At 37.5% G+C, this 15106-nt stretch overlaps 1 protein-coding gene across 12 annotated transcripts in view; it reads right to left on the bottom strand.

The window, feature by feature from the left end:
- MBD5 (methyl-CpG binding domain protein 5) overlaps window positions 1–15106 on the bottom strand; it is a 134683-nt gene that overhangs the window by 42079 nt on the left and 77498 nt on the right. For 8 of the 12 annotated variants that reach the window (XM_080599203.1, XM_080599205.1, XM_080599214.1 and 5 more), the window contains 2 exons: window positions 14488–14679; window positions 345–1022 (listed from right to left, as the gene is read on the bottom strand). In XM_080599203.1, the coding sequence (XP_080455329.1) occupies window positions 345–457 (113 nt within the window). In that variant the 5' untranslated portion in view covers window positions 458–1022; window positions 14488–14679. Of the gene's footprint in view, window positions 1–344; window positions 1023–9783; window positions 9842–14487; window positions 14680–15106 lie in introns of all 12 variants that reach the window. The other 4 variants (XM_080599212.1, XM_080599210.1, XM_080599209.1 and 1 more) reach the window with 4 other exon arrangements.

The following is a 15106-nucleotide window of genomic DNA, read 5'->3' as shown; positions in this document are numbered from 1 at the left end:
ATTAAGTAAGGTTAAATCTGCTACTGCTCAGCTTTAAAATCCACATGACAATAATAAGTAATAAAGAACTATTCATGCCTAAAGCAAAATGTATATTAAGGATATCATATTTTCAAGACCAAGCAATATTAGATTTGTAATGACAGAGTATGTGTTATGGGCATGCAAATGGCACAGCTCAAGTGGACTCCACTAATATCATCAGAAAGAAAAGTCTAGCTCTTCCAAAAGAACAAGCCCCTGAAATCTTTGAGTACAGAAGACTAGCCAAGTCACTAATTTACCACATGTTGTGGCAAAACTGCAATGAAAACAATGACAGTAATCACTTGAGATAACCTTACCTGATATAGAGCACTCCACTTTGGTCCACCCGTCGCTGCCAACCAACGGGAACTTGCACTGCTGGTGGCCCGCCATCCGTGTCCCCTCCGTCACACTCCTTTCCACCATTCATTTTTCTGTTTCTGTTTATGAGTCTTCAAAGATATCAACAGTAAGATGATATCCTTTTACTACATGTCATCATGGCCTCCCAAAGAAGGCCATTCAGTACACCTTTCCCCAAATTGTACAAAGTGCATTGGGAGGCTCCAGCTCAGTTTGAAACCAGGTCCTTAAAAGTGGCCATTTTTGTTAATGAGTCAGTTTCCCATTATAATCCACATTAAATATGCAATGTTTAACTCCTTATATATTCATAAGGACGAACTATATAGATAAAAATTAGTGCTTCCAACTTGGGAAAATCATAATTCACCAATCCTTTGTTACCTGTCAGAAAGGAGAATGGGGAAAAGGAGAATTTCTAGTTCAACAGCATGGCTCCAAGCTTGATGACTAAGATAACTTGTATTTTGTGAAAGCTCGTCTCATTTTTATAAATATGAGTCAGATCTAATACCTCCAGGTATTATACCCTTTATATGCCACATTCTTTTTGTTTTCTTTTTATCTTCCGTTCATTATCCAAGTTCTCTTCTTGAGTTTCTTTCATGACTCCCTGGCTCCAATAAAACAGCCTGAAAAATACAGATATAGAAAACACATGAGCCATTCGCTGAAGTCTTTCAGCCCAGCTCAGTAACTCATGAAGATGTATACAGCTGCATCCATTTAAAGAGCTTAGAATCAAAATTTTAAATGTCAATGAAACCATCAAAATAAGGCATACAGTAAAAATACAATCCTGCTAGCAGACTCTATTTATATGCGAATGCAACTGAACTACATCTTAAATGCCAAGACAGTGCAACTGTTATTAAATAGTTAATGTACAGTTTGAATGAATTAAGGGATAGATCTCTTAACTGAGTAGTTTCACATATGCTTCTATTCAAAATTATCAACAGATGACTAGCTCGATTAATGCCCTTTGAAAATTGTTTATAAAACCGAACGCATTTAATGTGAAGGAAGCTGCATTAACGTTGATAATATCAATAAAAATGGAAAAATGTTACATTTAGTCTAGATGAAAATAATAATTTCTTTAAAAAACTTGTATAATAAAGATAGAAAAGTCAGCATCTAGGGATTTGTTAACTTTAGTATCAGAATCTTCAGGTTTTTCTGCACTGCTCTCAGCTTACCTATGAAAATATTTGAGTACCATACGTAATGATTTCCCCCCGTATTATTCTGCTGTATGAGCAAATCTTCATTAAGGTGGTTCAGGATTACACAAACTATGTTATCCTACCAAACAGTTTTTCAAATAGACCAGATGTGACTTAACTCTCAAGACTGGAAGTTTTATCAAGGTAGACATACACAGAATTTGCAATTTAAATAGAAAATGTCATAAAAACCATGTCTACAACTCAAAAAATAAAATGGCATTGATGACTACTGTAGTAACGACGTTAATGAGTTTTATTTGGGATTGTACATCAATTCTCCTCTCTTCCTACTACTAATGTTATGCTGTTATTTAAAAACATAGTAAATGTTACTATAGACCTGATGGATTTTAGTAAGAAAAATTTTCTGAGATAGAAGTGGAGCATTAAGACTGAGGATTCTAAAAAATTTCTGCAACAACAGTACCAACAACGTGCTACGTCAACGTGTAACAGCAGCTCCTTCCTTCCAGACCACTAGAAGAAGGCTCCAGAGACATAAATATGGTCCTTGAAAACATTCTGCTAAGTACACTTAACACAGTACATGCACTTTAGATGTGCTACTTACAAATGCAACTTTCAGAAGGCGACATAAAAAAAAAGACATTTTCAAAACTGAGGTGGAGTAGGAAGGAGTCAGCTGCACATAACCCCCTGGCTAAGGCGCTGAAATCTAAAGACAGACTGCAATTTGCTGCAGGACCGAGCGTTCCTGCATAGCCCAGCACCGTTTTCCAGAGACCTGTTTCAACTTTCCTTTGGTCTGGAGCACCCTAACTGTCTGAAACTGAGGCGAGGATGGGAAGAACACATGATTAAAGGTTTACAGAGGTAAGATCCGATTAACAGCCTGGAGTTGGAAAGACGGCACATTTTTCCAGGTTATATTTCCTAAGATGCCCAATGGACGCAGGGCGTTCTGCCCCCTGCAAGCACTGGGCAAATCCCCGCAGCTCTTCCGCAGCAGCGGAGCTCCCCACGGATGGGGCACAGGCGAGCAGGTACAAGGTAGGGAAGGATGGAGCGAAGGGCGCACAAACCACCTTGCTCTCTCTCACAGGAGAGCAATACATCCTTTGATCTTCAGACCTGGTCAACAGAAACGGGATTCAGGAAGCCCCCGGCAAGAGTTCAAGCGTCTTGAGTCCTGTCAGGTTTTCGGTTTAGAAGTTCTTCTTTGGCTACCTGATTGGTTTTATCCTGAATAAGGAAGTAACAGAGGATGTTTCACCACAAACATGGCAGAATTTAAGTTTCAGCACTATTGCTGAATGGTGCATTGGCAATCCTAGCACAGGTCCTGTGTAAGGCTAAAATAGGTAAATAATCTCCCTGTGTTTTTATCGAGAATTAACTTTCTATAATACAGTAAAATCCAAGTCAGAAAATACCTATGTAAAATACTGGAAGCACATACTGCAGAGAGGGTTGCTAATCTCTTAGCCCACTCCTACTGTGGCTCACGTCGCTATTTAGGGCAATTACATCGGATCCATTACGAGAAAATAATAGCCATCAATTCCTTTTTTGCACAAGCAGCAAAAGACACTTTGAAGTAACCTTATATTACTCCTGGTTCTGCAACGCCCTGCATCAGCTAACATCCCATTCTATCACCGCTGTAATACTTCTCATCATCTAATCACATAACCCCTTTTTCTGTACTGCATGTAGCTTGAAATCGTACCAAAAGAATTCACATTACTGCCTCTTCTGTGGAAAATATTTGAATGTTTTGACTCAGTACAGTGGACTGAAATAAAATGGCTGCTTCAATCATATGCCTTCAGTCAAAGCCTGTTATTTGTATGGCTTTTTCCTGAGACTAAAAAACTGTAAACTAACACACAGACCCGAGTGATGTACAACAAAAAAAACGAATCATAGCATAGGTGTGATTATCCATTTTCCCCCAGGTACAAAAATTCTCCAAACACCACACTCGCCCTAAGCAGAAAACGGCAAACAGAGCTATTTGCATCGTCAAGGTTTGACCTTTTATCAGGTAATTTACCACGTGCACGCCCAAGCCGCGCTCGGTGAGGACCCACTGACGCGGCTGCGTGCAATGAATGACAGAAAGGAAGTCGAAGGCTCTCTGGAAGCTTCTCAGAAGCACGCAGCTGATCAGTAACGAGGCAGGTTTTATGCATTTGTATGAAAACACTTGCAGAAGTGCGATTACTTCACAATTCTGAATGGATTTCCACAAACCACTGGTGATGAAATATCAAGTACGTATTGTAACCACTGCATCTTTCTATTAGGTATAGACAGCAAAAGTAAGAGATTGCCACTGATGCCTTGGTAGAGAAATCCTTCACTAACCCTCATATGTTACTTTATTTAACTGCATATAATGAAAGAAAAGTTAAGCATAGCACAGATTTCTGCCAAATGAGTTAATCCACATCTCTCCGCATCTGATTTAACAGACACCCTTCGCATTTTCCTGACAGCTGGTTATCAGCCAAAGGAAATGGAGCTAAGGAAGATGGCAGCGAAAAAGAGGATGAGAGTCACTCAAAATAGTCTGGGTCTGGCTCTTGCTCACCCTACCACTGGCTCAGGTTGCTCATTTTACACCGTGAGGCAGCCTAGACAAGGAGCTGCAGTGTGAGAGGACGGCCGTAGGGCAGTGGCACTGCTCGACAGGGCTGGGCAAACCACGGTCACTGAAAACAGACATTTTAATCCCGGTAGGGATCAGCATGGCTGGGAATGCTCTGACAAACAGAGCATCCCTTTGCCTACTCACACCTTTCCATTTCTTACCAGGCCGGTCTTCCACCTCAGCTGCAGAAAACCAGTCTCCTTCGAGGTACCATTTTCCTTCTCACTGTCAAAGTGTTCCAGCCGAAGTACTTTGGATTGGTTTAGAAAGTATTTGGACTTTGGAGCAGATCCCAAGTATTTTGGACACTGGATTCTATCCAAAGGGCTGATTTTCATCAACCCATGTAATAAATACCTCTTCTCTGTAATCTCGTAACAACTCCAGACAACTCATGTTATCTCACCACGAGGAGCACAACTTTCCACATCTAAATCAATTACTCCTTTTTTTCTGTGCGCCAAGACATGCCTTTCAGATTTGTTTTGCAGTCCGCTTTCATTACAATATGCTTAAAAATATTTTGTTGGAGAACTATGTAAAATGACACCAAATTGTTTCCCCACTCCAGCCCCCTAAGCCCCTTCCCCCGTGAAAAATTTCCCCTTAATTTTCATGCACAAAAAGTATGTTTTCAGTTTTTAATGCAACTGTCCCACTTTTTAGCATGTTGAGTTTTAACAAGCCTCTTTGCACACTCAGCTGAAAATGTTTAACAATTTTTTAGTCAAGTGGTGAAATAGAAAACTTAGTACAATGTGAAGGAAACTTAAATTAGATACTAATAGCCTGGATTCAGATCTATCACAGATGATATGAATACCAATATAACATTTCCTTTATTAATAAGTGGATGTAAAACCAGTAAATCAAATTTTGACAGTCTAATATTGCAAAAAATGCTCCATAACTTTTTTCTTAAATGACCCTTTAAGCAAGCTTAACAATTCCATATATTACAGAGAAAGGCTATTTAGAGGTCCCTGACAAATGACTACCTCTGAGATGCCCAAACCGAGTGCTTGCTCATGGGGTGACGACAGGTTTGGGGTATAAAGTTTTGCAAACACTTGGAATATCCACAAAACATACTGCTTATAAATACAAGCACCAAACTCATTTCCTAGGCTTTCCTTTTTATCCGTCTGTAGAAAAACCTACAAAATGCATTCAGAAGTGGCAATGCCTCACATCACACTCTTGGGGCTTTAGAACTAACAGGAATTTTTAACTTCTTAAAAAGCATTGTTTTCAAACTATGCAGAGTTAAAATGAGGCTTTATTTAGTTATCATTTGCTAATTACTAATCTGTTTAAGTCTACCAAAGGCATTAGGATTCTCCTGTGTCATTTAATTAGGTACAAATGTTTCATTGCTTTTTGAGAATGTTTTTACATTTTGAAAAGCAGCTTTCTCTTGGCTAATTAGAATTTAATACTTTATGAAGCCCTATTTTTTGTGTGAGTGACTCAACAAACAAATGTACCTTACGTATAAAGGAAACCTCTCTTCCTTCACTCTTACCTTTTTGTATTGGTGTGTAGGTCTATAACACTGCAGTATACATGAAATATTCTGGCCTCTGACTCGAGAAAGGTACCTTCATCTTACTCACAAATACAGCTCCATTGCAGCAACCAGAAAATTGTTCTGCACAGAATGACTTAATTGAAATGACACGTTTTAAATTGCCCTGGTGCTCAATCTGTTGATACCATCCAACCACCTTTGGTAGAAGAGTATTTGAGCTTTAAGGACAGCTTTATTACGTACTGCAACAAGGCTTATGTAATCCTAGCTTATACTAGTGCTGAGGCTGTACATTTTTTTAGGTTTGGAAGACCCCAATTTAACCACTCTAGAACATGACAGCTAGTTGGATGGATTCCCTCATAAATAGCAAATATCTTCCAAAGCCCAGGCCACCGCACTTGCCTCTGCATCCCCAGTCAACGAGCTTTACCAGACTTGCTGATCTGCACGTGGATGCACACAGCCCTGCCAGATTTGCTTCCTTACGCTGCCAGAGTAGATGATCAAAGCAGTCCCTTCAGGCCTACTTACCTAGGAATCTATAGGAATAAAACCATTTTCTGCTGTATCATGGATAGGGGAAGGGTTCTCATGGAGAAAACGCGACGTATGCTCGTGGGTCTAGCTGATCATTAACAGCACGACATGAGCCTTTTTCTTCGGAGGATTTTGGACCAGCACACTGCTAACGAACCAGAAGCTGTAGCCCTTGCACAGAGAGATATCCTTGCTGCCAGGGCTCAGAGTGAAGGGAAAATGGCAAGTCCACTGAGCTGGAACGTATCCTCAACTTTTGAGGGTTAGCTGTGTCCTTACAGTTGTCCAAGGCTACGGCTGAATTGGCTAGGAGCACAATTCTTTTAGCACCCATTATTTAGTGCAAGCGTAATAACAAAACCTGAAACGTTCTCAAGGTGTATCTGCCTTTTAACACATCTGTCTGCGTAACTCCCAGACCTGGGAGCAACTGAGGCTTTCACTTCCACTGAAAGCACGGAGAAAGCAGGAAGAGTGACTTCCTCTGCCTTACGCGTGATATAGCAGCTCGGAAAGAGTTTCGACAAAAAAGCAAAACCGAGCTACAAGACAATCAAAGAAGATGGCTGGCAACAGAACGATTTTCTTTTCAAACCTCGGCTCTGCCTACTCAAGAAGAACTTAATAAATACAATGGGCACTTAATAGAGCCCCGACAAAGATACAGCAGTCATAATGCTTTCAGGCCTTCCACCACATTAATTTCTTTCTTTACAAGCGAAATAGGTCAAAACTGGGTGCACGTAACATAGTCCTACTTTACTGCCAAAATAATGTAAGCATTCAGATTTTTTTATTTTTAAAATTAAAACTAATATTGGGTATGAACACGGGCGATACAAAATAGCCCAGTTATTCAGTAGAGAAGTGTATCACGTCACCACCACCAACAAAAACTTTCTTAGGGAATATCACGAAGCAGAATATTACTAACCTATATGCTAATTTGAGAAAGTGAAGAAATATTATTACAGCAGTCCATTTCACCACTCTAAAGAGGAACTCGTATAATGAAAAACACGTCCAGCTTCAGCAAGTACAAATCTAGAAAAAGTGAACCCAGACTCAGTATTTTTTGGGGGGAACGAAAAGTAATTCATACGTTTACTTCCCAGTGGTTTGTTTCAACGCGCAGACACAAAGCTCTAGCTGTCCCACACAAACGACCTACTTTCCTATATCCTGAAGTAAAGCAACAGGTAAAGTATTAGGTAAAAGAGAAGACTTGCACGGCATGGCTCCTAACTGAGGATTTTAAAGGACTAAGCAATCTATCATGTAAAGAGAAATGACACTATCAGAACTATTTTTCTGAACAGCTCTTCTTCAGTTCTTTTTCTTCTCTCTTCATCACGCGCACACTTAATGTATCGGTTTTGCAACTGTGAACACCATTTTTTGGGGTCCCTTTTTAGCTTTATTTGGATAAGAATTTCAGTCTCCAAACCTATCTTGCCACAGAAAAGCCAGAGTTCGTATAATATTTTGATTTTGCCAATGCAATTCTTCTCCAGTTTTTAGTATTTTGGAACCTTTCACGCTTATAATGCAGACATTTTTCTACACTGGCTGACATTCTGTTAGCTCCCTACAAACTATTAAGCTCTAGAAGAGTCTAGCATGGAAGGTAAACATAACAGGCCCCAAGACAAGAAAAAAGATGACTTCAAATGTGTCTACAAATGAGAATTCAGACCTTTCAAGACCAAATGCCACAACAAAATAGGACATTAAAATAGAAAAATGCACTCTGTCACAGCGGGATCTCTCTCACTAACATAGCGCACATTCATTAGAAAATTACTACAGCAGACATTTTCATTTGTCATACAAAACAATATGGAATTTAAAACTAACAAACTCAAAGCTTTAATGGCAGCACATTGATTATCATCAAATGATAGAGCTACGAATATTTAAAGTTTCTGTCCAAAGTTAAAATCACTTCAAAAGGAGATCTGAGAACATGAACAACAAAGAACAAACTTGTTCTTTCAATCTCCATGTTTCAGGATTCAAAATAATCTGAAGTTACTAAATATATTTTTATAACAGTTTTTATAATGAAGATTACATGAATTTTAGGAACATCTGATACAGAACATTCTTAGGCTATTTAAAATAAAATCAGAAAGTAAGTAGGTAATAAATGTAAATTCAGTTCTAGTTGATAGACGTCAACTAGATAGACATATGTTATGTATTTACTGCTTACTAGGAAAATAGGCATCTATAAAAAAAGTTAATTAAAAATATATCTGTTTAAAAATAAACATTTCAAATCCTGAACATCAAAATTCAATTTGTTTTTAGATTTACAGTCAAAAAAAAGGTAAAAAATATGATTGCTGAAAATATGGCGAAAGGCTTTGAGCTGCTGGCACAATAATTATCTAGATTAGCCCCAAACTCCATTAACTGTGCAATGTGACATCAAAAATACAGCAATAAATGGTAAAAAAGAAAATTATACTCCCGTATCTTAAATGCAGTGGTTTCAATAAACTAGATAAACTTGCTTTGTATTAGACACTTGAAGTTCAGGACACAGCAATATTTAAATCATCTGAATAATTCAGACCAAGTTTCTTGCAAGAGAATGTCAGAACATAGTAGGATTGCAAATTAAACCTGTAAATTATGCTTTTGTTTCCAAGTAGTAAGTCAGATGACTGCACTATTTTTAGACACATGGAATTTTTCTCCAAATGCCATTTTTAAAATTGTTTACTGAAGTATGTATTTCTACTCAGCAATTTCCCTCATGAAAATACTCTTAAGATATTAAAAAAATATGATAGCATAAAAATCAGCTATTCTGACACCTTAATGCAAACTACAGCATTATCTGGCATAAACATAATAGCGCTTGAAAGCTTCGGCTGCCTCTCTGAAATCTGGTGTGCTACAAACCTGTACGATTTGATATATGAATCTCCTTCTAGCATTAGTGGATTATTACTCACTGTCTTTCAATGATATACTAATTGAATGTGTAAGGATTTGGAGAATTTGGCCCCACTGTTTTATTTATGAGATAGACAGTATTAAAAGACTTCCTCTGTTTTCTAAAAGAGCACTCAGAAGTTTAAGGATATTTACAGAAAAAAATAGTGGGTGATTTTAATCCTTTTAAATGCTTTCGCCCCATGAAAATTGTGACAAATATTTCTTTATTGATATACAAGAGGTGCATTAATTATAAGCTTAATAATTTTTAAGTGAATCTCTATGAAGATTTGTATACATGACCTTTCCTTATATAGCTTCTTTTTCTACATACGCTAGTCTGAGTCAACTGTTTCATGACTACACCACTCAATTTAAAAATACACTTTCTCACCCTAATATTAAAACCTTGTATTTGGTTTGTTATCTAATAAATATGAATTAATACAAATTTGAAGTACTTTTTAATATGCTAATAAACAGTAAGATACAGGATTTAAAAAAAACAAAAAAGCAAGCCTGACCTTTTTCCTCATTAAGCATTAGATTTAAGGTGGATATTATCATCTTGTTCACTCCAAGCTGAAAAACAAAGAATCAGTTGAAAGTGAAGATAAGCAATATGGTCCTCCTGTGATGCTAAGAGTTCAGTATTAAATGATTCTTAATCATTCCTTCAAATTTATAAACATCTAATTGGAGAGGTTTCTTTGAAATTCTGAAATGAATACCTGTTTGCGCTTCGCATTTTGCGCACAGTTCATTTCCAAAAAAAACATCACAAGCACAGAAAAGATAAACTAATGTTTAAGAAAATATTAATGTACAACTTCTTTTCTTCTTCCATAAAGCACTCTATTAAAGTTCACTTTGTATTCCAGCAACAGCGTACACATGCCATGAGTTTCCAATAGCGTTTTGTGTTTTGTGACTCAAAAACCTCTCTCCCGTCTTGCTGTCCCAGGGAGAGATGAGAACACCACGTATCTGTGTCTATCCTCTCCAGGCTGCTCTATTAGGGATTCTGACTCATAGGCTTACCATCCCCTACACTCAAGAGATTTACATTTAAGAATGGCAAGGTATATTTAGCCTACTAAAATGAGCCAAGTATCTAAATCTTAATGTCTGTATATTTTTTGGTTGAAATTTTACATAACAATTATGAGACTTTTTCACACTGACACCTTAATAAGGATAAATTGCATTATCCCATTAACTGTGAGGACCAGTCTGGCTCCTGGAAAATGAAACATGTTTTTATGATAATAAAAAGCATTCTATTTCTCTACTTCAGTACAAGTGTCGTGAAACTTTCCTTGGAAACGTTTTGCCATCCAAACTACGCTAAAATCTAGATTTTAGATACTTGAAAAGAAATTCTCTGCACGTGTTTGCAGAAGCACAATTTTGGAAAAAAGTATGAGTAACTCAGGACACCGAGATGGGGAACGTGCAGCTTCTAGGTTACCAGGCTGTAACCTACGACAGAAGTCTGGGCATTGTCAGTGAGTGTCTAAAGAACCTCTCTGCACAACAGAGTTTTGGGCTTCCAAAAGCAAATTCTTTTCCTACTGCTGAACGGTTCTCTCCAGTGTTAACAAAGTCTTGGAAAGGCAAAACCTTTGGCTACGTGGACTTGTATCAACAAAAGCCAATATGCTGTGCCTCTACAAAAGGATATTACGCTGTCGATCATACTTCACATAAAAGGTTTTTCCTTACCCTTAAGCACCCTCTTTCCCCCTCCACAAAACCGTAGTGAGTGGTTTAGGTACTGAACAGAACCTCAAAGGCTTCCTGGGAGCACGATTACTCACCAGTCCCAAACAGTTAAACACTACAAAACACGGGTATTGCGTCTCTTCCCAGTATCATGAGGTTTAAGGCAGAGCAAGACACAAGGCAACGATGCTCTGCTCTGCCAGCTATCCAGAGCTCACTTGGTGCACTGCAAAACCAGATTTTACTACACGTACAATAAACTGCACAAACCCTAAGCTACACACAAAAAAAAGGTTTCAGTCTCTTCAGAAGGAACTAAACAAAAGGGTGAATCACATTCAGGCTTGACAAGAGCACTGCGCCAGCTCATCAAAGCAGAGCAAACAAAAAGGAGGGTGAAGGACCCCAGGCAGCCAGAATTCAAAACCACGTGTCCCCGTAAGGATGCATTACACCCAGGAGTTTAAGAGCAAATCTCCATTAAAGATGAGAATCCAGAAAGTGCACTACTTCATCCCGAACAGATGACAATGTGTTGTGTCAGAACCCAAGTTAGAACTCAAACAGGCCTTTATCCTCTGAATAAGCTTGAAAAACGTTGAAAGTCTGTGGAAACGCAGAAGGCAGGTACATAACACAGATATTTAACATATTCTGGCATCATCCTCCAGAAAGTGAGCTACTGGAAAGCATGTAGGCAAAGAATTCTTTAGTCAGCTCTTAATTACAACATGTTTAGACCTTGATTAAAAGAATTTCATTTGGTAACATAAATATATTCTGTCACACAAATAAACCCAACCCATCTATAAACAAACAAAGCCATCAGCACCGCGAACAAAAGCCAAGAACTCTTGGCAGAAAAATCTAAGAAACGTGAATTTCAAGCTACAGATAGCCTCCTTCATTTTAAAAAAATGTATTTATTTTTTATGTGACACTTGGGCATACCATCTCAGTGGCAGCCTGAATTCAAGGAAATGAACGGCAAACTTCGAAGGGTTGCTGAACCTCAATTTCAGTCCATTTTAAATATGGAATTTTCAAAGCATTTTATCGAAAAAAAAAAAACTTTTTTTTCTTAAAAGTGCAGTAAGTAAAGACTGTGAATACCATATACCTTAAACTGTGTATCTTGAAGCAGATTATCAGCAACAGAAAAAGTTCTCAGGAAAATAAAACAAATCTCATTCCACAATTAAGTCAACAGAACTGCACAAACTGAGGATCTGAAGCAGGATCTTGGTGAGCAAACTTGGTCAGCCCACTGGCAGTGAAGGAAGCTCACACTTCCCAAAATCAGCTCTGAAAGCTGCTTCTATAGGCATTTAAAAAAAATTCCAGTCATATATTTCATGGCAGATAGAGGCAAAGTATCTCAGTTTTTCATCCATACTTGCAGTCAGGTATGAGGTAAAGTTGGGCTGTTTTATCTTTATGCCTATTCTAAATAAAGCCTTGGTGCAATTTTTAGTTTTAGTTTTTATTTTTTAAATCTACAGAGCAACTGCTACCATTGCTTTTATAGAACTCTCATTTTTTTAAAGCCTTATGTCCATCCTACAGGGTTCTTTTTCTCTTCTTCCTGCAACAAACAAACAAACCTAATTTTTTCTGCTTCTCTTTATCAGTCCTGCTTTCTAGATTTGCCACTAGTTTGTTGCTCTGCTTTGCCTTCTTCTAACTAATAAAAATTTTCTTTAAAGTGTCGCGTTGAGTACTGCAAAATATATTCTAATGTTTCACTAACAGTGAAGACTTGCAGAGCCTCATGCATGACTCCTGTTTGTAAAAATTCCCAGCATTTTAGGAATGACTATTTGTGATCTTTATTTTTTTCCAAGCTCTCCAATCATCTTTCTCTTGTTGAGGGAACATACAAGAGAAATTTGGAAGTTTTTTTTTTAAAAAAAAGTATTATCTTGAAAGCCTTTTTTGAAGCAAAACATTAGTGCAGAAAGTAAAAGACATTTTTAAGGAGTGAAGGAGTCATTATGGAAGGAGGTGGTCAAGAAGAGATGGTGAAGGGAAGACTTTATTGCAGCCTTCAACTCAAACTCAACTCAAACTTGGAGATGTGCAAATCTCAAGTTGACAAAGCTCGGGGGAACCCTTCTGAAGTTGGCCCTGCTCTGAGCAGGGCTGGATCGGATGACCTCGGTGGCATGAAGTCTAGTTGGAGGTCAGTACCTAGCCACGTGTCCTAGGAAATATTCCACGAAATCTCAAAGTCTGCTTTCAAGAATGTATAGTATTAAGTCTATAAGCCAGAAAAACAAATATTTCTGAATATAGCCACAATGTTATATTCCATAGGTACAATTTAAGGAAAGAAAAACAAAAGGAAAAAAATATCAACAGGTCTTCCAAATTTTCACAAAATCCGACCTAAGAAGATTGCTCTTCTGTTAGATTCTTCTACTGAACAGGACAGCTCTCTAAAACAAATAGAGATTCAAAATGAGTTGTGAACATCAAGTATTCTGTGTGAATACTGCACTTATCAGTTCAGAGACGATCAGACAGAATTCTGTATTTTCTCTGAAGAAGAAATCACTGATAAGAATGAAAATGCAGCCATATGTTTAAAAATCTTATTTTGAAGCAATGGGTATAGTACAGACACTACCCTGACTCTTTAAAATGTCCAAACAATCTCTTGTACATTAACAGAAATTTATTTTAAAAGAAAAACATATATATTTCTTCAAGTGGGGCACTTCAGATTAGGGATCTCTTCAGTCTTTTCTGGAGGGATTTAAAAAAGCTTTGGAGAAATCTTAAAGCTATGGAATTAGCCTGTTATTTATAGCTCAGTTTCCTAGTGTGTTCTTTGAGCTTCCTAGGACGTTCTTTTTCTCCATCTGCTGGTTGTTGACATGGTATAACCTTATATTTTGATTATGAAAATGTATAAGAACAAACACATTTCATTTTACATTTAACTGTAAAGTTCGGGCTTCATCTCAGGGCAAGGCAGCTACACTCTGCTACTACAATATAATCTAGGTCAAGAATGGTGCTGAATATTTTCCGATACAAATAAATGGAATTCAATTGTTTAATTATGTCAAAATATATTACCACCAATTATGACTAGTAGTCCACATGCATCACGCTGCCACAAAGCGATGATTTTCTTACCATTAAAATACCGTACTTCGTACACTGTTTCAATAAAATCTGTTAAATCTAGGTCAAGAATGCCTTTTTCTTCTTTGTTCTGTTATCACAAAGGTCCACGTATAGGCGCACTATCTCATATAAAGATATGAATTGCTAACTTGTTTACTTTTCTACTTCAGCACCATTCAATGTCAAAGACATCTATTGTTCTTCTCTTTTTTATTTTTTATTTTTGTTACCATTGGCTCAAATCTTTTGTGTTATATTACTTGAAATACATTTTGTGACAATCTTTACTACCACAGCATAAAACTATCAAAATAAAACCAAAAGTTTCACGGTTTAAGAAATGCCCTGATTTACTTTGGAGTACTTACCTACATTACTCCTCATGGTCTTGCTTCTAGTTACTTTGGGGATATTTAGGCTTCTGGCAATTCTCGATGCACTTTCAGCTTTGCTTTAGATACTCTCCTGTTTAATTCTCGATAACGGGCAATGTCCATTGAGGCTGGCTCCTTGTCATAGTACACCCCTCAGCTGAGGAACTCCTGCACCCCACGTTATATCTGTTGAAACAGTAAATTTATGTAAATTAAAGAATGAAGCAAATGTTTTTATTTCACTTCTCTTGACTGCTTTCTATGACTTTATCCAATTACTTTGTAGCAAAAATCGAGATAATACTTGCTTTTAAAGAACACTAGGATGGCTCTGACTGGAACTGATATAAAAAGATACCTTTTACCAAATTATGATGGTTCACTGTCCACAAGAATTGGTAGATATCTATAAAAATGAGTATATGGATTTTTATAATGACAGAACTAGTATGAAACTGTATCATCTGAAGAAGGTCATGTCTTCAGACAACTGTACTTGTCCTGATGCATGCTAAAAACCTTCAACAAGTAGGGCAAGAAATCCCTACTTCTAGGTTATAGAGAGTTACAATACTGCAGCTAATACTGCATGAGAAAAAAATAAATATATATA

This window comes from Anser brachyrhynchus, assembly GCF_964034855.1.
Source record: "Anser brachyrhynchus genome assembly, chromosome: 7".
NCBI lineage: Eukaryota > Metazoa > Chordata > Aves > Anseriformes > Anatidae > Anser > Anser brachyrhynchus.
The sequence above is the reverse complement of the archived record's forward strand: the minus strand, read 5'-3'. Positions and strand labels throughout refer to the sequence as shown.